General features: G+C 37.0%; 1 protein-coding gene across 6 annotated transcripts; it reads right to left on the bottom strand.

Annotated features, from left to right (window-relative positions):
- Window positions 1–5,720: 5,720 nt before the first annotated feature.
- On the bottom strand, window positions 5,721–8,216 carry LOC127128290 (uncharacterized). Of its 6 annotated transcripts, none has more exons than XM_051057538.1 (5): window positions 8,022–8,192; window positions 7,462–7,602; window positions 6,900–7,281; window positions 6,503–6,699; window positions 5,916–6,173 (listed from the first exon to the last, which is right to left on the bottom strand). In XM_051057538.1, the coding sequence occupies exons 2-5, from the start codon at window positions 7,464–7,466 to the stop codon at window positions 6,116–6,118; spliced, it is 642 nt and encodes a 213-aa protein (XP_050913495.1). In that variant the 5' UTR covers window positions 7,467–7,602; window positions 8,022–8,192; the 3' UTR covers window positions 5,916–6,115. The 6 variants fall into 6 exon arrangements, with proteins under 6 accessions (XP_050913497.1, XP_050913495.1, XP_050913494.1 ...); XM_051057537.1 differs by having other exon boundaries at window positions 7,462–7,520; XM_051057540.1 differs by lacking the exons at window positions 5,916–6,173; window positions 7,462–7,602 and adding an exon at window positions 5,721–5,894 and having other exon boundaries at window positions 8,022–8,216.
- Between the last annotated feature and the right edge of the window lie 12,920 nt (window positions 8,217–21,136).

The raw sequence follows: 21,136 nt of genomic DNA, 5'->3' as shown, positions 1-21,136 counted from the left end.
CACAGAACCTGAAATAACTTCACCACTACAACAAACAACCACCATCCCCTCTGAAACTCAACCCTCTGAAATTCAAACATCTGATCCCCACACCTCTGATATCACCCCACCAAAAATTCCCGCTGCACCTGAAGCAAAATCTGAACCCTTAGACTTAAACCCTCTTTACGCTTCATCCCAATCTTCTGAACCTCAACCTGAACCAGAAATTGAACCAGAACCTCTCACTTTAAATCTCAGCCCTCCAAACTCTCCACCTCACACCTCTGAACCAGAACCTGAACCTGAGCTTTCTAAACCTACCCTTAAGGAAGCCATCTTTATGATTGCAGAGGTTTCAGCTCAAAAGGTTGATTCTCTGGTCACTAACTCTGAAATCAGTGATGATCCTGAATCTGTAAGGACACACTGGAACAGAGTCATTGGCTGGATGACATCTGAGTCCTTTAGGCTGAAGAGCATATCTGAACAAGTCAGAAATGACTACATCAGAAATGCTGAGGCACGACTCCAGGAGAGACTTGCCAGAGAGGCTGAAGCCAGAAGGCTAGAGGAAGAGCGATTGGCCAAGGAAGCTGAAGAAGAGGCAAAAAGGCTAGAAGAAGAAAGAATTGCTAAGGAAGCTGAAATCCTAAGGCAAAAGGAAGCTGAAGCAAAGGCTCTGGCAGATGCAGAAGCTCAAGCTGCTGCTGAAGCTGAAGCTCAGCAAGCTCTGACTCTGGGGGAGTCATCTTCTGTGATTCCTATGGTTCTTCAGACTCTGAAAGAACTCAAGCAAGATCAGAATGAGCTCCGGGCCAGAATGGACAAGCAAGATACTGTCAACGATAACATCCAGAACATGCTTGCTATGCTGCTTCAGAGAATGCCTCCGCCTCCGAACCCTTAGGCACTTAGGATTTAGTTTTGCTTGCCTATTGTTTTGCTTCTGTCTTCTTTTGACTCTGATGTTTTTCTTGTTCTTTTGAACTTGATGTTTTGTTTGTTGCCTTTGTGCTTCTATCTATGCATTTTCAGTTTTTCTCTTTATTTTTTTTTCTCTCTCTTTACTTATTTTTACTATGTCTTTTTGATTCTGACAAAAAGGGGGAGAAAGTAATTATTAGCTCTGATGAAAATATTGTCTAAAACCATCAAGCATTCTGCAACATTTTTTTATATATATATAAACAAAATTATCTAACTTGGACTTAAGAAATTGCAGAAAATCTCAGAAACCTCTTTACTTAAGAAACTCTGGTAAGAACTTCAGAACCTCTGAACTCCCTAGTACTATCTCAGGGGGAGCTTCTGTCTATCTGATCTAATTTTATTCATGTTTCATCTGCTAATTTAAGTTGTTTTGTCATCATCAAAAAGGGGGAGATTGTAAGAACAAAAATTGTTCTACAACAGATTCCTTGATTTTGATGATAACAAAGGATGAAACCAAAAATGGCACCCTAACGAAAAGTTTCTAAGTGTGCAGGGTTCTAAAGAAAGAAGTAAGAAATCTGATGATGTCATCAGATAGAGTATCAGATCAGAAGCATATTATCAAATGATCAGAAGCTCTGAAGAAGAAACAAGTTCAAGAAAGTCAAACTCTGAACTAAACAACAAGTATCAGAAGCATCTGAACAAGAAGTAAGTCCTAGAACCTCTGACTCTGAACAACGCCTTCTGAAGAATCTATTTAGATCAACATCAGAAGCAAGATTCCAAGGTTCTCCAGAAATACAAATACACTGATTATGGATTTGCTAATCATGAAAGAGTAACGTTGAAGACAAGTAAAGATTTTCAAATGGATTTCCTAATTGAGAAAGAGACGTTAATCTCCAATTTCTATAAAGAAAATACTACTTGTGGTAAGTAGTCATTTCAAGAAGAAAAAGTCATCCTGCATTAGCTAATTATGTGATGGCGTAACTTCATCTCAATATCCACCAGTTTCAACTACTACTTCAACTGATCTATATAAAGGATTGAAAAATCAATTTTCAGTAACACACACACACGAGGAAAAATCATACTGAAACATCAACAAGAAAAACACTCTTGCTCTCTATCTTCACGAAGCTTTTGCTTATTACGTGAAAAACTCTTGTTCTTAATTTTGTAATACTTGCTTTCTTAGAAGCACTCTAGTTTACATAAATCCTTCTTCTATTGTTTGTTGATTTCCTCAAGTGACTCTGTGTAGTCTGTATACTTGAGAGGGCTAAGAGATTTTGTATCTTAGACGTTGTTTGTAATCTTTCAAGATTAGTGGATTAAGTCCTTGTTGAAGGCGAAATCACCTTGGCCGGGTGGACTGGAGTAGCTTTGTGTTATAAGCGAACCAGTATAAAATCCTTGTGTGTTTTTCATTTTGAAAAGCGCTTATTTTTCAAAACAATTCAAACCCCCCCTTTCTTGTTTTTCTCACCTTCAAATGTCTCCTCATAATCAATACCATACGTCTGAGTATAACCTTTTGCCACTAGTCTTGCTTTGTACCGATCAAGTGTACCATCAGATTTGTACTTTACAGTATAGATCCATCTGCATCCAACTGGACTTTTGTCTCTTTTCCTTTCAATAATCTCCCAAGTACCATTTTTTTCAAGTGCTCTCATTTCCTCATCCATAGCTTGGACCCAATTTCTATTTTGCAATGCTTCTTCAACAGATGATGGGATTTTCACAGAATCAACAGCTGCAATAAAACTTTGATATTGTGTGGAAAGATGTTTAGTGGAGACATATTGAGAGATAGGGTGTCGATATAGGGAGGGACAAGATCTTTTATCCTTCCTCAAAGCAATGGGTAAATCAACTGGATTAGTGTCACAAGTATCAAAAATGGCACAATCATCACTAGAGGAATCATTTTCAGTACTTACCTCCGGTTCAGGCGATTGAATTTGTTTCTGGAGAAGGTCAGGTTTACTTCTTCTCTGATACACTAGAGTTGGTGCTGGAGGTGCTGATTCCTGTAAAATAGAAGACCTTGAAGGACCAGGAACACTTACTTGCTCAGATTCAGGTGTTGAACTAGGACTCAAACTCAAACTAGGTGACAACTCGGGTTCAAGAGAGGGAACACTGATAGGTGTTCTAGGGAGGCTAGGACCAAGGATCAGAAACTCGGACTCAGACTCTGACTCTGACTCTAAGTCACTTATGTTCTCCCCCTGAGACTGAGAACGAGTGAAATATGACACATTTTCATGAAAGGTGACATCTTTGGAGACAAAGAATTTTCGACTCGGAGGATGATAACATTTGTACCCTCTTTTGTTGGGTGCATAACCCAGAAAGATACATCTGACAGCACGGGGATCCAATTTGTTGCGATATTGTTTGTGAACATGAACAAAAGCAACACAACCAAAAATGCGAGACTCAAGAGTGTGTAAGATAGGAACAGATGGAAAACGTGAAAGCATAAATTGGGCAGGACTTTTATTACCTAACACTCGAGATGGGACCCAGTTAATCAGATAGGCAGCAGTCAGAATTGCCTCACCCCAATAAGAGGTAGGAACAGACATTTGAAAAAGGAGAGATCTAGCAACTTCAAGTAAATGACGATTTTTTCTTTCTGCGACACCGTTTTGTTGTGGGGTGTCAACACATGTGAATTCATGGAGAATGCCATGTTTACTAGTGAAGTTGGAAAAGGTATGATTGACATATTCTTTACCATTGTCAGAACGAATTCTTTTTATGCCTTTCCCAAATTGCGTTTGTACCATATTATAAAATTGGATAAATATTTGTGGTACTTCGGATTTAGTATTCATCAAGAAAATCCAAGTTACCCGAGTACAATCATCAATAAATGAGACAAACCATTTTGCACCAAAAATATTAGAGGTAGGGGCAGGTCCCCAAACATCAGAATGAATCAAATCAAAAGGTTCATCACTTTTATTAAAACTGGAAGGAAAAGATACACGATTGTGTTTTGCCAACTGACAAACATCACACTTAAAAGACTCAACAGAATGGTGTAAGAACAACGACGGAAACATAGAATTAATTATATAAAATGGAGGATGACCGAGACGCTTGTGCTGAAGCCAAATTTGTGAGGCTGAAGAGGAAGACTGAGACTGGAAACAGGAGGACAATACCTTTGGATGGTCATCAGAGAAGTAGTATAACCCTTCCTTTTCCTTAGCAATTCCAATCGTCTGCCCCGTGGTAAGGTCCTGAAAAACACAATGGGACATAGAAAAAATTACTTTACAATTCAGATCACGGGTAAGCTTATGGATGGAAATTAAATTGTGGGAAAGTGTGGGAACATGAAGCACAGATTGCAACTGGAATGGAGGTTGCAAGTCAATATTTCCAGTGCCAACAACACAAGCATGAGAGCCATCAACAACAGTGATATAAGGAATACTCGAAGGTGTGGTATAAGAGCATAATAATGTGGAATCAAATCTCATATGATTAGTAGCACCAGAGTCAAGAATCCACGCATTCTTAGGAATATTACCACAAACAGTAAGAGATCGGGAACACAAACTCTTACCAGTAACTGCTAGAGACCCAGAACCAGAAGGCTTACTCATGGAGTCAAGAATAATCTCAGCCATTGAAAGGACAATCGAGAGAAAACAAACCAAGAAACAGGATGGGTTAGGGTTTCAAAGATGAGTGAACAAAAACAAGAAGCACGATGTGCTACAACACAAAACAACAATGACCCAAACACCCAAAAACAACAACAAACTGCAAGCTGCAGTAAAAAAAAAAGACTCCGCTACAAGGCGGCTAGGGTTTAGGCGGAAGCGAATCCCCCAAAATCGGGAGCTCTTGATACCATGTTGTAAAATATTTTACTGATATATTAAAAAGTTATTCTTACATGTTACATCTACATGCTTTAAATAAGAGAGAATAAAAAATCTAATGGGCTTTGACTAATGGGCCTCATTACTAATAGAAATAATTACTATTTACAATCTAATATTTATAACATAATATATCATCAAAGAAAATAAGAACACACTTCCTCAATAATCCCGAAAAAATAGTGTTCATTGTGCCCTGAAAAGTAGCTGGTGCGTTGGACAATCCGAAAGGCATCACCACATATTCATACTGCCCCCCATGCGTTTGAAAAGCTTTCTTAGGTACGTCCTCACTTTTCATCCTTATTTGGTGATATCCAGCCCTAAGATCCAGTTTCGAAAACACCACTGCACCACCTAATTCATCCAATAAATCCTCCACCAAGGGAATTGGAAATTTAGCCTTCACCGTCATTTCATTCAACCTCCTATAATCCACACACATTCGCCAACTCCCATCTTTCTTTTTTACTAACACAACTGGAGAAGCAAAACGGGAAGAACTTGGTTGAATTACTCCGGAATCCAAGAGCTCCCTAACCATACCATCAATGATATCCTTCTGAGCTGGTGGATATCTATAAGGTCTTAAACTAACTGGGTTAGAACCCTCCTTTAGCACAATTTGATGATCATGAATACCCCTAAAGGGTGGCAGCTCAGTAGGTGTTTCAAAGACCTCCTGGAACTCCTGTAAAACAGATTCTCTATGCGCAGTCATCACAGGATCCTCTAGCTCCTTAGTGGTCACAGAACAACACACTGCCTCTGCTGAACAAGGTAGTAGCTGTAGCATGTAACAGAAGCTATCTTCCACCACTAATTGATGCAATTTAGAAGCAGAAACCACCTTACTTTTATTTTCTTTAACAGCCTGCAACTTCACATTCATACCATTCATAGAGAATTCCATAGCCATATTGGTGAAATCCCATTGTATGACGCCCCATTGCCTTAACCATTGCATGCCCAATATAACATCACAACTAGACAATGGTATAGCAATAGCGTCAGGAAGAAAGTCATACCCTTGAAGCTTTAACCTGATGCCTTCACACCGTCCTGCACCATGTATTTTCAAAATAAAATTGCCTAATCATGCAGAAATAAGATCTTATCTTTTGTATGCATGTGATGAAGTGAAATTTTATTGCTCTGTTAATGATAAAATCAACCATTTAAAAAAACTCATCTCGGGCAAAACTGGTTCAAGCTCTTGATAAGTTTTCTCTAATTGTTTTTCCAACTTTCCTCAGTTCAACACAGGTACAAATTCATGAATTTCAAGCAGTGTAACTATATCCTTTGAGGATGAACAATCCATTACATGATCTGGCCAGGCTAAAATTAAAAATCTGTATCAAAATTTTGGCAGTTTTGGAACTATGCTATAATAAGATTTACATTACATATATCATGCATAATACGATTTACATATATCCTGAATATCATTATCAAGCATATCATTTAATAAACCTTAGTGGTGAATGGAGTACACAGTTATACATGCTCTGTCAACACACAAATGCTAATAATGGCATAATAACCTGAGTGTCTAAATTTAGATAACTGGTAAAAGAAAATTATGCCAGGTTACAGATATTGATTTTCTAATCATTTGATAGTAGATAAAGTACATAAACTAGAGAAAAAAATAATACAAAAGTGACCTCCATAAGAAGCGTTGACTTGAGCCGTAAGTTGCCCACCATACAGCACTAGATGGTGAATAAGTTATAACAGATAGAGTAAACCCTCTGTATAATCCCCTGAAGCCCTCGGACCTTATCAACTTCCGAGCAACATCCAAACCACCACTATACTGGGCATGGCCTGAGTATCCTTGCACCATCAACTTTTGGCTAATCTGAAGGTAATAATAAGCATATAAGAATCGGTGAGTGCTATAACATTTTGATAAGGAAGAAGATAAGAGAATAAGAAAATATGATATTAAACTCATGGAGTTTTATGATGCGATAGAAAAACAAAGCACTATATTAATTGAGACTTGTAATAAAGGAAGACATGCTCAGCAGCTCAAATTACACGGTTGGATAATATTACCACATCAATTGGAGTATACACAACTTGTGACACAACCGCCGATAACATGCCTGCAATGCCATTCGCTATTGCAGCCTGACTAGTTTCAGACAGTTTAAACGGTTTAACCATCTTGAAGGAAGCTTCCTTCGTGGTCTCTAAGAAAGTGAGAAATACGATTCTGGCAGGTATTGTTCCAGCGAGGACGGTGGCAAACCCTTTATACAAACCACGGATACCATCTTTCTTAAGCAATCCTTTCACAACAGAAGATCCACTTCTCTCTGCAGTATCCTTCGAAGCAACCTGCATCCTAGTCTTCACAACAGAGACAGGGTAGAGTAACACAGTAACACCAGAAAATAGTCCAGCTCCCCCTACATAGAATTTCATTATATCTAGCCTACAGAAACAAACAGCTAAACTTAATAAGAATAAGGAGCTTCACAATACTATAAAAAATGTCAATTGGTAATTACAATATTAATCCACACCAAGTTCTAGCTTCCATACAAGATATGAACATATAAGAATACACAAATTTAGTATTTAAAATTTTGACTGTGATCAAAGTTACAATTACCTCATTATCTATGGTATTATAGAAAAGTACCAAAACAAAATGCTGCTGATTGCACATACCTATCATATAACCAATGTTGTAAAAAGCCGAATCAGACACCAAACCGTAAAGACATTCAGCGCATCGTTCAACTACTTCAAACTACTTGAGCCGATACAAAAACACAATCGAATTACTGAAATAACCAAACCGATTTGGCTCAATTTTTAAAACACCGCTTAAAAACTTCACATTTTCCGCCATAATTGCGGTTGCACATACCACAATTTAACCTAGAATCTTGAATAAATCTTAAACAAAAATACATCTTAATGCGCAAAAAATCAATACTTATTTATTACTACTACATATATCAGTTCATAAGCATTATGAAAAAGTGATTATTACAACTAATTACTACTTTTTCTTTCGTTTCTTTGACATATTTGGAAAATCTTTGATCATATAAGAGCTCATGAAACAAATATAACAGAAAAGAGAATTGAATTAAGAAAATTGAATAAAAAGATTGAAAGAAAGAAAACAAAAATCGGAAATGAAGAAAAGAAGTAGCATAATACCTATCCCAGTTAATCTCAGGAGCAGCCATTGAAGAAGAGAGTTGAGAATATGCAGAAAACAGTTTTTGAAGTTCTTGTTACCGTAAGAAGAGTGAAAGAGAAAATTTTGAAGAATAAGTGAGAAAAAAGCACTTATTTATACTGAAGAATAAGAAGAAAGAAAAATCGATTAATGATTGGTTACTCTTGTTTGTTATTTATTTTTGGAGCCAAAACAAGCTCTTTTATAGGGTCTCAAAAAATACTTTATTTTATATTTTTATATATTTTTTAAATATTAAAATTATAATTTCTAAGTAGACAACAAGTATATATACAAAATGAAATGAGTTAAGTAATTTGTTTAGTAAGTTTTAGATTTTAACTAACTTTCAATTACCTCATAACCGTTTTGAACTAAATTTACTAACTTCGGTTATGTAACTATCAGATAGAATGTTTGTACAATATTTGAGTTTATGTAGTGAATTCCTATATATAATCTTGCTTTCCCTAAGCTTATAAAATATTTAATGATCCAAGATCATTTATTTTGAAAGGATAATCTATAATGCTTTTGATTCCTAGGAACTCCTTTAAATATTTAATGACATTAATTCATTACATAATTTTTTTTAGTGAATTCTATATTATATTTAGATGACAATAACATTGTCGTGAATCCAATAGTTACAATCTGGATCACATCTTGTTGGATCACCATTTCAGATGAAGATGAATTTTCCATCTGTTGTAACAACATAGACATGACACCAGTCTTCTTTTAGAATTAGTTGGATCATCATTGTATGGAAGATCGGATACATTGAGCTCAACCATTCGTCTGGTCTCTTCTAAATCGTCTTGACCGTCTTGTCAATGGATCTTCTGAAAGTAGCCTTTTGGGGTTGGATAGGTCTTCTGCCACCATGGAGTCTCTCGTAGTTGGTTATCCATTCAAGGGGAATTAACTGAGTTAATTCTTCCCTGGTGATCCTTATCGGAATCTGAACTATAGAGGGTATGTCTTCTTCTCTGTTGGTGACAACCAAAACCGAATCAAAAGAGCAACTTGAGAGATGCAAATATATCGAGTGACTTTGCAAGTGGTATATTATCTGGTGATGGAGGGTGGCTGACATGGCTTATAACACTTGGTCAGATCTAGTGATCTGGACCTGTATTTTTAGTCTCGTGGATAAAGTAATACATTGAGACTTACGTTATAGTTTGGAAAAATGGTGAGGACAACACTTTCTGCATGAAGTGTGATTAGAATAGTTCCTATCACATTGTTTTCATAATGGAGATAGCTTGAGTCCAGTAGAGCTATTTTGCAAAAGATAAGTTGGTTCTTCCTTCCATGAAGAGAAAGTATGAGCCTGACAACCCCAAAGTGTAAAGCAGTATATCCTTCAGTCTTCTAGTGATTTATGAGATACTGGAGAATCTCCATATCTACGTACTGCTTCTGGTTCGTAGCTCTTAGGCTACATTGGTCTAGTCTAGACGACTGGACGTATTCTTAAGAGCCAAGTAAAATAGATAGATGATTTCTCAAGAGCCTCTCATGAAAGAAAGCCCAAGCTTGATGAAAACTTTTTCTTTGACCCTCCCGATTTTCCTATATATTTTAAACAACCATAAAGACTTTCTCCTTTCTACCATGCCTATGTTTCATCACCACCAGATTAGGTTAGATACATACATACAGCTTACAGGCCAAAATCTGCTAAAACTACCACTCCCTCAACCTCCAAGACAAAAGGCAAAGCTTCCTGTTTGAGCGCTTCTTCCTCAGACTCTCAGGATGTCCCTGAAAGTCATCACTGGATCTGACCAAGTGCCATAGGCCATGTCAGCCACCCTCCATCACCAGATAATATATTGCTTGCAAAATCACTCGATAGATCTGTATCTCTCAAGTTGCTCTTCTGATTCACTATTGGTTGTCACCAACAGAGAAGAAGACATACCCTATATAGTTCAGATTCCGAGAAGGATTACCATGGAAGAATTAACTCAGTTAATTCCCCTTGAATGGATAACCTACTACGAGAGACTTCATGTTGGCAGAAGACCTATCCAATCCCAAAAGGATACTTTTAGAAGATCCATTGATAAGACAGTCAAGACGATTTTGAAGAAGCCAGACGAAGGGTTGAGCTCAATGTTTTCGATCTTCCATACAATGATGATCCAACTAGTTCTAAAAGAAGATTGGTGTCCTGTCTATGCTATTACAACAGAGGGAAAACCCATCTACACTGATAAAATAGATGTCCACTTCATCTGGAATGGTGATCCAACAAAATGTGACCCAGATTGTGACTGTTAGATGCACAACAATGATATTGACCGAGATATCATTCCTCCCAAAATAGAGAAAAATGGAAGGTGTAAACCCTCTCCTCCTCCTCAAAGGAGATTTGATCTAGACAATGGATCATGGGTAGGAATCCATGGTGAAAATAAACCCCTATCTATCTACGAAGAAGGACTTAAAATCCTCAGGAAAGAAGGATTGTTACCACCTGATGATCCAACTCTTGTTACATGGTAACCGACAAACCATTGTAAGTCACTACATCATCTAGCTGTTGTCCAACCAATTCCTTGCCTTATGTACTCAGCTATAACTCTAGAGTACGACCGACAATTTCCTGCTTTAGAAAGAAAGATGGATCCAATTAAAGGAAGAACATCTAAACCCTTCGTTCATCCTTGTGAAGTCCAGCCCGATGGAAAACTTAAACCTTTAACTTAAGCTGAAGAAGTTCTAAATTGGAAATATGAAAACATGGTTTCTCAAAATGAGATTATCCAAAATCTTGACAAAAAGGTGGATAAGATTGTTGAAAAAATAGACAAAACATATGAGTATCTCAAGGTTTTATCCCAAAAAATGCAAAAATATTATAGAAGCTTAAAAGCCCAAGTATCCCAGCTGGATCGTGGTTTACGGCGAATATTAAAAGAGAAAACTTCTAGTAAAACTTTTGACCAAAAGGAAAGAGAAAATAGAAATCTACAAGGCCAAGTAAAAGAGATAAATGATTTCTTAAGAGCCTCTCATGAAAGAAAGTCCAAGCCTATTGAAAACTCTTTCTTTGACCCTCCTGATTTTCCTACATATTTTAAACAACCATAAATGCCTTCTCCTTTCTACCCTGCCTATGTTTCATCACCACCATATCAGGTTAGATACATACCTATAACTTACAGGCCAAAATCTGCTAGAACTACCACTCCCTCAACCTCCAAGACAAAAGGAAAAGCTTCCTGTTTGAGAGCTTCATCCTCAGACTCTCAGGATATCCCTAAAACACCTCCTTCAAAAATCCAAAAGGAAGAAGAAACTCCTGATAAAGGTTTTCAAGCCATGGCGACCACTAGAAATTATGAATCTCCCAGAAAAAATTATCCTCTTGCTGAATCATCAGCACAAAAGGGAAACGAGTCCTCAACATATGGTGACAACAACTCTGATCAAGAGACATATAATGATGAAAAACCAAGATCTTTTTCATCGAAATCAGAATCTGAAGACAACTATATCCTAAGACTCTTCATGGCAAATATAAAAGAGGAAGAATCCTTTTTTGAGGAAGAGTCCCCTGAAGAAACTCTAGCCCCTGAAAGGACTAAACCAAATGGCGGTCCTTGGTTCACTTTTGATGATATGCCACCCAACCGATGGAGAAAGAGACTACTTGAATTTGGAGCTTGGCTTGACATCTAGATGATGAAAACAAGTGCAAATAGTTATAAGATCATTGGATAATTTTGCTGTAGAATGACAGGCACGATGAAAGAATGGTATCACAATCTTGGAACTCTCAAACAAGATGAGTTACATCATCTAGAAACTAGAAATAATATTCTTGGTGTGCTTCACCGTGAATTTGTCGATGATATGGAGATATTTGATAGGAAAAACATACAAGAACTCTTTGAGATGAAGTGTTATTCTCTAAAAACAAAGGACCTCGACAAACACTATCATAGGATGAGACAAAGATATTATGTCCTTAATGGATACAATGACCCTAGTCTCAAGAATACATTTGTATCCTCTCTACCACAAGAACTCCAGCCAAAGATTCATAAGATATTAGCCGTAACTCAAAAGGATATTAGAACCATGAGTCTTGGCCAAATTCACCAGGTGACGTTAGAAGCACTTGAAAAGATTTATAGCTTTCATCATCAATTTTCAGAGGTTATAGAACAAAATTCAAAATTCACCCATGCATGTAGAAAGCCCTACCTGGAGATTAAGTGTAAAGACAAAAGGTGCAGCTGTGCAATAAAAAAGAAGCATCATCAACAAAAATATACCAAATCTCATAGGACCTTCAAGGGAAAGAAAAAGAAGACTATGAAGTTCTTTAGAAGAAAACCTTTCAGAGAAAAGGGGAAAAATCAGAGATGCTTTATTTATGGGAAGAAGGGACATTTCTCTAAAGAATGTCCTAATAATACCCATAAAGCCGCAAAACTGATTAACACTCTTCAGCCCCTAGAAGGAGACTTAGAATCTTTGTATTATGAATAAAGCTTTGTTAATGAAGAAACAATCTTTGCCCTTCAAGACTCTTCATCTGATGAAAAATCATTTTCGAAGTCAAAAGATGACAGATATCTCCCTGTTTACTCCTTCAAAGAGATAGGAAGTTCTCTTCATACTCCACGCCTCCCTTGTGTTGAAGTTCATGTCCTCGCAACAAAGTTTTCATGCCCGAAGAAAGTTATAGCTTATATGGACAATAGGGCCCATATTACAATGATGAATCCTAGCATTCTCCCAGCAGAATCGTGGGTAACACATGTTGCATACATTGTAGCAACATATGGGAAATTTTTGAAGACAAATTTAATGACTAAGGAGAAAATAGGAATTAAATTCTTCCTAGACTGCATCGTCAGGACCAGGGTCATTGGCAGTAATCTTTCAAACAAATATATTGTAGTAGGATTGGATGTCTATTCAGCAGCAAGCAAACTTCAAATTCTCCCCATAAGAATCAAATTCAAAAGAGAATTCAAGCCTTATTTTGGAATATTGAAACTATATTCACTATCTAAAATTCCTGCTAGTTATGAAGAAATCAAGTCCAACCTACTCAAACTCTATGCAGACATCCATGAAAAATTCCTCCATCTAAAACCTCTATGGAAAAATAAATACTTTTTTGTCCAACTTCCTTTTAAGCTCAATGAAGATGTTAATGCAACTAAGGCCACTCATCCAGGAATTAGCCCATCAGATTATACATTAGTTAGGGAAGAACGCAACCAGCTTCTCAAGTAAGGTCTGATAGAACCCACCAAATCAGAATGGGCTTGCCAAGCATTTTATGTGGAAAAGAGATCTGAAAAGTTGAGAGGAAAGAAAGGCTAGTAATTGATTACAAACCTCTGAATCATTTTCTCAAAGATGATAAATTTCCCAATCCAAAGGCCTCATCCTTAAATGTTTTCATCAAAGATGCCCAAATCTATTCTAAGTTTTATCTTAAGTCAGGATTTTAGCAATTGGGTATCAACCCTGAGGATCGTTACAAAACGACATATGCATTCCTAACGCCCAGTACCAATGGACCGTGTTACCATTTGGGATTAAGGTAGCTCCATAACGTTTTCAAAAGGCCATGATAGGGCTTTTTGAGCCCATTCTAAGTAGCATCCTCATCTATATTGGTGATGTGCCACTGTTCTCAAAAGATGAAAAAACCCATAAACAATTATTGGGCTGATTCCTTCAAATAGCCCAACAAAATGGAATGATATTCTCTGAAAAGAAAGTCAATTGGGCCAAACAGAGATTGATTTTTTAGGGATGAATTTCTCCCAAGGGAAATATAAACCCTAACTCATATTTTTTTAGGGATGAATTTCTCCCAAGGGAAATATAAACCCCAACTCATATTGCTCAAGAACTGTTAAACTTTCCTAATGAAAATCTCACAGTTAAGCAAATTCATCAATTTCTTGGTATAATTAATTATATCAGAGATTTCCTTCCAAGACTAACGAAATAGACGAGTCTTCTATCCCAAATGCTAAAGAAAAAACCCCACCATGGGGAACAAATCAAACTGAAGTAGTAAAAGCTTTGAAGAAGATTGCACAAACTTCATCTGCCCTAAAAATCAATGGGAATGGCAAAAGAATTTTGCAGACCGATGCCAGCGATCACTATTGGAGAGCAGTCCTGGTAGAAGAACTTGAAGGGAAAATATACTATTGTGGTATGCCAGTGGCCAATTTAAAGAAGCTGAAAAACACCATCACACCACCTACAAGGAAACTCTCGCTGTAAAAATGGGAATCCAAAAGTTTGACTTCCACCTAAGAGAATACCAGTTTGAAGTCCAGATGGACAATTCATCTTTTCCCAAGATCCTTGAATTCAAAAATAAGATGTCACCAGATCCTCAAACCCTTCGCCTCAAAGATTGGTTTTCCAGATATGATTTCTCTGTAAAACATATTAAAGGAACTCAAAATACGATCCCTGATCTACTATCCCGACCTATGAAATCTATCTAGATCATCACAATCAAGCACATTTTCCCTCTGATTTTTATGGTCAAGCCATTATCAACTCATGCATCCACAACCAAGAATCTTCCTTCAGGAATAACAGTCTCATCTTCATCGTCCCAGCTCAAGCAATATGCCAGGAACAATCTCTTTTATTACATGACAAAATTCATAAGGAATAAACTCCCGAATCATACTCCTTATTTCCCTGACACACCATTTCTCTTACCAATTTTAATAAACCTAAATGTCAAATTCACAAAAAACCATTTGTGGTATATCTGGTGTGCCACCAGTTTGTATTTTATGCTTGTTCTTATTCCCACTGAAGCCATGTATCAACACATAATGAATTCCGAGAACCACAAGTCCTTGATTTGGACTACTCTTGAATGGTATTCTCCATTACAGTGGTGGAGAAATCAATTAAAACCAGTCATAGACAAGGTTAAAGAGAGAAGATTAGCCTTAGAAGCTATTAGCAAACTCAAGACTGTTTTCTTTCTACACATGCCCTATCAGACAAATCCGCAACTAAGTTAATTAATTGTAAGAGTTATGTTCACCTATGGGAAACCATTGATGATTATTGTCATACCCCGATTTTGGTCCTGAATTTTTCCATTTTTTCATTTTTATTTGGCACTTGGCCTAAAGTTCATTTGCATACATTCATTCCCAAATCCATATTTTTGTTACACATTGGTCATTGTCTAGGCCTTTTTGATCATGGTGCTTTTGGTTATAAAATGGATTTTAATTGTTTGACTTTTTAATTTTCAATTTGATTTTAATTTCGAATTAAGTTTAATTCCAAATTTCAATTTAATCTTAATTGTTTATTTTACTAATGATTCAAACTCTAATTGATTTTAATTTTCAAATAAATGTTAGAATTGATATCAAAGTAATTTTAACAAATTATAGATTAATTTGATGTTAATTTTTTTTTTTACTAATTTTTTATTATTATTTAAATTGATATTTAAATTAGTCTTGGATTATTTCTAAAAATCCATTTTATAACCAAACATGATCCATTTCCCATCCATAATGCATTTCAAATCAAAATAGTACATACACTAATTTCATAACATTCAGTAATATTTAACTTTCAAACATTTCCAAACTCATTTTCATACATACATTTTCATTTAACATTCAAGCATAACAATGCATCACATCCATATCCTACAACTAACTTCTACATTACAACCAATTCCCAAATTTCATCAAAAAGAGAAAAAAATCACAACCAAGATATAACCATAATTCACATCTAATCCCAATTCCAAATCCAAGTCCTCCATTGCCGTAATCAACCATCCTCAATTTCCCAGATTTCTATCTAAGAAGAAAAAGCCTCAAAGTCTAGTCAACCTTTGCATTGGAGTTCTTGGAAGACATTTGGAGGATATTATTGAAGATTTGGAAGAGATTGCTATCGACTTGCCGGGTGATATTAAGTTAGCAGTGGCAGATATTGCTAGACGAAGAAAGTTGTTGAGTGATGATGTCTTGATTGCGTTAGCTGATGCTTCCTGGGAAATCCTTGATGTCTCTGGCTCAGATGTTTCGGATTTTGGCTTGATAAAAGCAGCTGAAAGATGTAGAAAAGGCTACTTCAAATTTTACAACGATCATTGGCCATGGAGCATTTGGTTCTGTTTACAAAGCACAAATGCCTACAGGTGAGACGGTTGCAGTTAAAGTTCTTGGTGCTAATTCAAGACAAGGAGAACGAGAATTTTTAACTGAGGTTCTATCAAAGCTTTATCAAGAGGGTGTGAATACCTTATGGGGGTGTTTATCTTTACACCAGTGATCGTATTAGCTTGGTTCCCATTTGTTTCGGAATCCCAAACTAGACTGCTATACAGTCAAGCAATCAGTGGAGAGTTTCAAATCCGCATGAATAATCTGATGCTCGACGTCCAAAGAAAATGCAGCAACACGGCTGCAACCAAACTGTTGGTGTAAGCCCTGGAGGCCAATACTTTTGGTACTTGTATCGAATTATTTATTAATAATAAAAGGCTTTTTCTTTATTACGTTTGTTTAATAAAGTCCCTAGAATAGCTAGTCTGTTTAATGTATCAAGTATGACTTAATCATGAGATCACATTAAACATAAGGACACTATTCTTAAAGTATCCGTAGTCGAGCTTTAGTGTGAAGTGGGATAACATTAAAGCATTAAGACTATTATGTTTGTAGACTGATGATCATATCTCATGGATCATGGATAAAGAGTTATCAAGTCTTAAACATAGGTATGAATATTAAGTACCGGATTGACCCGCTATGAGAATACTATATAGAAAGTTATGCAAAGTGTCATAAGTTATTCTCATGGTGATAATAGTGTATTCCACTCTTCGACCTGAAACCACTATGGATCCTAGATGTAGAGTCGAGTGCTTTATTGCTGATCCAACGTTGTCCGTAACTGGATAACCATAAAGACAGTTAATGGGTACTCCACAAAGCATGCTGAGGGACATGAGTGTCCTAGATGGAATTTGCCCATCCTGCGTAACAGGATGAATGTCTATGGGCCCAATATTGAACTGAACAAGGATGACACGGTCTATGCCTTGTGTTCAATATAGACATAAGGGCAAAAGGGTAATTATACACATAATTATTATCACAGAAGGTTGTGTCAGATCACTTGACATTTTCGTGTCTTGGGTAGCAGTGATGTGTTGCTAGATACCGCTCACTGTTTATTATGTTAAATACGTGATTTAATATAATTGCCAACGTCACGAAAACCTACAGGGTCACACACAAAGGACGGATTGATGAGAGATAGAGTAACTAAGGAATACCGTAAGGTACAGTGCCCTTAAGTGGATTATAGAACATCGTAAGGTACGGTGTACTTGAGTAGAATACGAAATATGGTAAGGTACCATGGGCTTAAGTGATTTTGGGCATATTATAAGATATGGGCCAAAATACACTTAAGTGGGCTTTTAGCTTGAAGCCCACACAAGTGGTTCTATAAATAGAACCCTTGTGCAGAAGCACAATTTGCGATTGCATTCTTTTCGTTTTCACTCTCTCTCTCTCTCTCTCACTCAAAGCCCTTCACTCGTACCAGCTAGCACTGAGATTGAAGGAACCCGTTCGTGTGGACTGAGTAGAGACGTTGTCATCGTTCAACGTTCGTGATCGCTTCGTGGATTTGCATCAAAGGTTTAGATCGTCACAAGAGATCTGCACCAAAGGTTTCAACCGTCACAAGAGGTAAATATTCTATCACTGATCATGACCATTCGTAAGGATCTCTAAAGGATAAATTTTTAATTTCCGCTGCGCTTTGGGTCGCAATTCTCCTTCAGTGGTATCAGAGCCACTTACGAAACCATGACTCGGATAGCTGTTTACTTTCTGTATTAATATGATTAAAAGACAGAATGAATCAATTAATTAAACGGGCAATTAAATTTGGCATCATGAGTGTATAAGTTGGATGATTGATGTTGACTATGCTTCGGAATCCGACATTAGTATGGTGAAGCAGCGATACATCGATCGTCCATAGGTTACGCAATTGAGACCGATCAACTTATATATGATATAAGTAATCCTAATGCAAAATACGGTATATGTGATATACTGTTTCTGTTTCGTTCATTCGAACACTAAATGATTGTTTTCCTTTGAGCGATCAATGGTCATTTGCTTCGGAATCCGACATTAGTATGGTGAAGCAATGACCTGTTGATCAATCATACTGAATCAACAATCGAGGTGTGTTTGACGGTCTGAAATTGGCGCATTAGGGTTGGTGACGGCGCAAGGGTTGTGCCGTCAAAGAGTTGTGAATTTAGGGTTTTTGGAAGAGGTCCGTAGACTGTTTCAAAGCCCTATTAGTTTGGCCGCGTAAAGCTCGTGTGACGAGCGCAACAGGCGTAACAAACAAGACGCGTGACGTTCGTAACAGACCCATGACGGTCGTAACAAGGGCGTGACGGTCGTCACGTGCTTTGTGACGGTCGTCACATTCACAAGTCCAGAAAACTAGGCATTTCTGTTTTGGCCCTGTGACGGACGTAACATGCCTGTGACGGTCGTCACACTCACAAGGTCAGAATTCACGGGGTTCCTGTTTTGTGACTACGCAAGGGTTGTGTTCATGCAAAACAATGTCCATTCCAAATGGTTTTTATTAATTAAAGGAATTAAAATTTAATAATAACAATGTGTTTATTATTATTGCCTTGTGGTGATCAGTTATGGCCTTAGTTGTCCTTTATTTTGTTTTGGGTTTTAAATACGACCTGCGTGTCGTGCCTCTCCTTTTGATATCTTAATGTAACTTCTTTTCTCATCTTAAACCCTCGTATGTAAAACGAGTTTCTTCTGGAATGTAATGTTATGAATAAAGAGAAGAAGACAATGTTATGAAGAAAGAGAAGATTTCAATATCAAAAGAGGACAATCTTGAAGATCTTGCTTGGAGAAGCTTAGAGAAGAATTCAATATTAAAGGAGGACAACCTTGAAGATCTTGCTTGCAGAAGCCTAGATCGTTGTAGGTTAGCTTAGGTTCTCTCATTGGCTTGGGAGAACAATTACGCTAGGGGCCATAACTGTTTCATTTTGTTTGTATGTATGTTGATGCATGTGAATGTATGTTGATGCATGTGAGAGACGATTTATATGATAAACAAGCCGGTGAGATCATAACAATTGCAATTCCCTCAAACTAAAATATTAAGTTTATGCTTTCCAAGTTTTAGCACTCATCAAGACTAGTATCGAATAATGTAGGTTTCGCCAAAGCGAGGTGCATGTTCTATATTAGTAAGGTGCGATGGGATAATTGTAATATCCAACTGCTAAAACAATGGGTCAAACTTAACTAAACAAATTATGAGAATATTATATATGTTTGCTTTCCAAGTTTTAGCACTCATCAAGACTAGTATCGAATAATGTAGGTTTCGCCAAAGCGAGGTGCATGTTCTATATTGGTAAGGTGCGATGGGATAATTGTAATATCCAACTGCTAAAACAATGGGTCAAACTTAATTATAATTTTCTTATATATGTTTTAGAAGCAAGAGTTGGGAATGATCCATATGATGGATTGGAATAAGGAGTTATTCACCCAACTGAAACTTTCGAGAGTTGTATGAGATACAACTGGAAGGAGTTCCTACCTAAATAACCTAGTTTTGTGTAATCCGCCTACGCGGACTTAGAACGAAGTGAAATATGGATCTCGACCCACTAGAAAATCTTCCAACGGGATTTTCCGAATCAAATGATGAGGGTCATTTGTTTTGAGTAAAATAGTGGGAGCATATTTGATTAAAGGCCTAATTAAATATGTCAATGATACTAATATTTTCTTAATCCTTATGTAGATAACCATGACAACAAACACCTCTAACAACATCTTGCGATCAATCCTTGACAAAGAAAAATTGTCTGGGACAAATTTTCTGGATTGGCACCGAAACCTGAGGATTGTCCTCAAACATGATAAAAAGCTGTATGTCTTGGAGACTCCTGTTCCTGAAGAGGAACCTCCTAGTTCTGCACCTAAGGCAGAAAGAGATGCTTATAAGAAGCATGTTGATGATGCCAATGAAACTGCTTGTCTCATGCTAGCTACCATGAACTCAGAATTGCAAAAGCAACATGAGAACATGTCAGCGTTCGATATGATCGAACACCTGAAGTTGCTCTATCAAGAGCAGGCAAGGCATGAGAGAAGAGAAACTGCCCAAAGTACCTGGAAGATACGAAGAATGGAGTAGAAACTTCAACTTCAGGTATTTTTGTTATTGAAATAAATTTATCTACTTCTGCATCATGGATATTAGATACTGGATGCGGTTCTCACATTTGTACAAATGTGCAGGGGCTAAAAGGAAGTAGAGATTTGGCAAAAGGTGAAGTTGACCTACGAGTTGGCAATGGAGCAAAGGTTGCTGCTTTAGCCGTAGGAACTTATGTATTAACTTTACCTAGTGGTTTAATAATTCAGTTAGAGAACTGTTATTATGTACCTGCAATTAGCAGGAATATTATTTCCATTTCTTGTTTGGACAAGTTTGGTTTTTCATTTATAATAAAGAACAATTGTTGCTCAATTTATTTGAATGATATATTCTATGCTACTGCACAAATGAGCAATGGACTGTATGTCCTTGATCTCGAAATGCCTATATATAACATTAATACTAAAAGGATGAAACCTAACGAGTTAAATCCAACTTACCTTTGGCATTGTCGATTAGGCCACATAAATGAGAAACGCATTTCCAAACTCCATAAAGATGAACTCTTGGACTCTTTTGATTATGAATCATATGAGACATGCAGATCTTGTTTAATTGGAAAGATGACAAAGTCTCCATTCACAGGAAAAGGTGAAAGAGCTAATGATCTTTTGGCCCTCATACATACTGATGTATGTGGACCACTGAACATACCAGCCAGAGGAGGTTTTCAGTACTTCATCACATTCACTGATGATTTCAGTAGATATGGTTATGTGTATTTAATGAAACACAAATCAGAGTCCTTTGAAAAGTTCAAGGAATTTAAGAATGAAGTACAAAA

This window comes from Lathyrus oleraceus, chromosome 3 (assembly GCF_024323335.1).
Source record: "Lathyrus oleraceus cultivar Zhongwan6 chromosome 3, CAAS_Psat_ZW6_1.0, whole genome shotgun sequence".
Lineage (NCBI taxonomy): Eukaryota > Viridiplantae > Streptophyta > Magnoliopsida > Fabales > Fabaceae > Lathyrus > Lathyrus oleraceus.
Note: the sequence above shows the minus strand (reverse complement) of the source record. Positions and strands in the feature narration are given on the sequence as shown.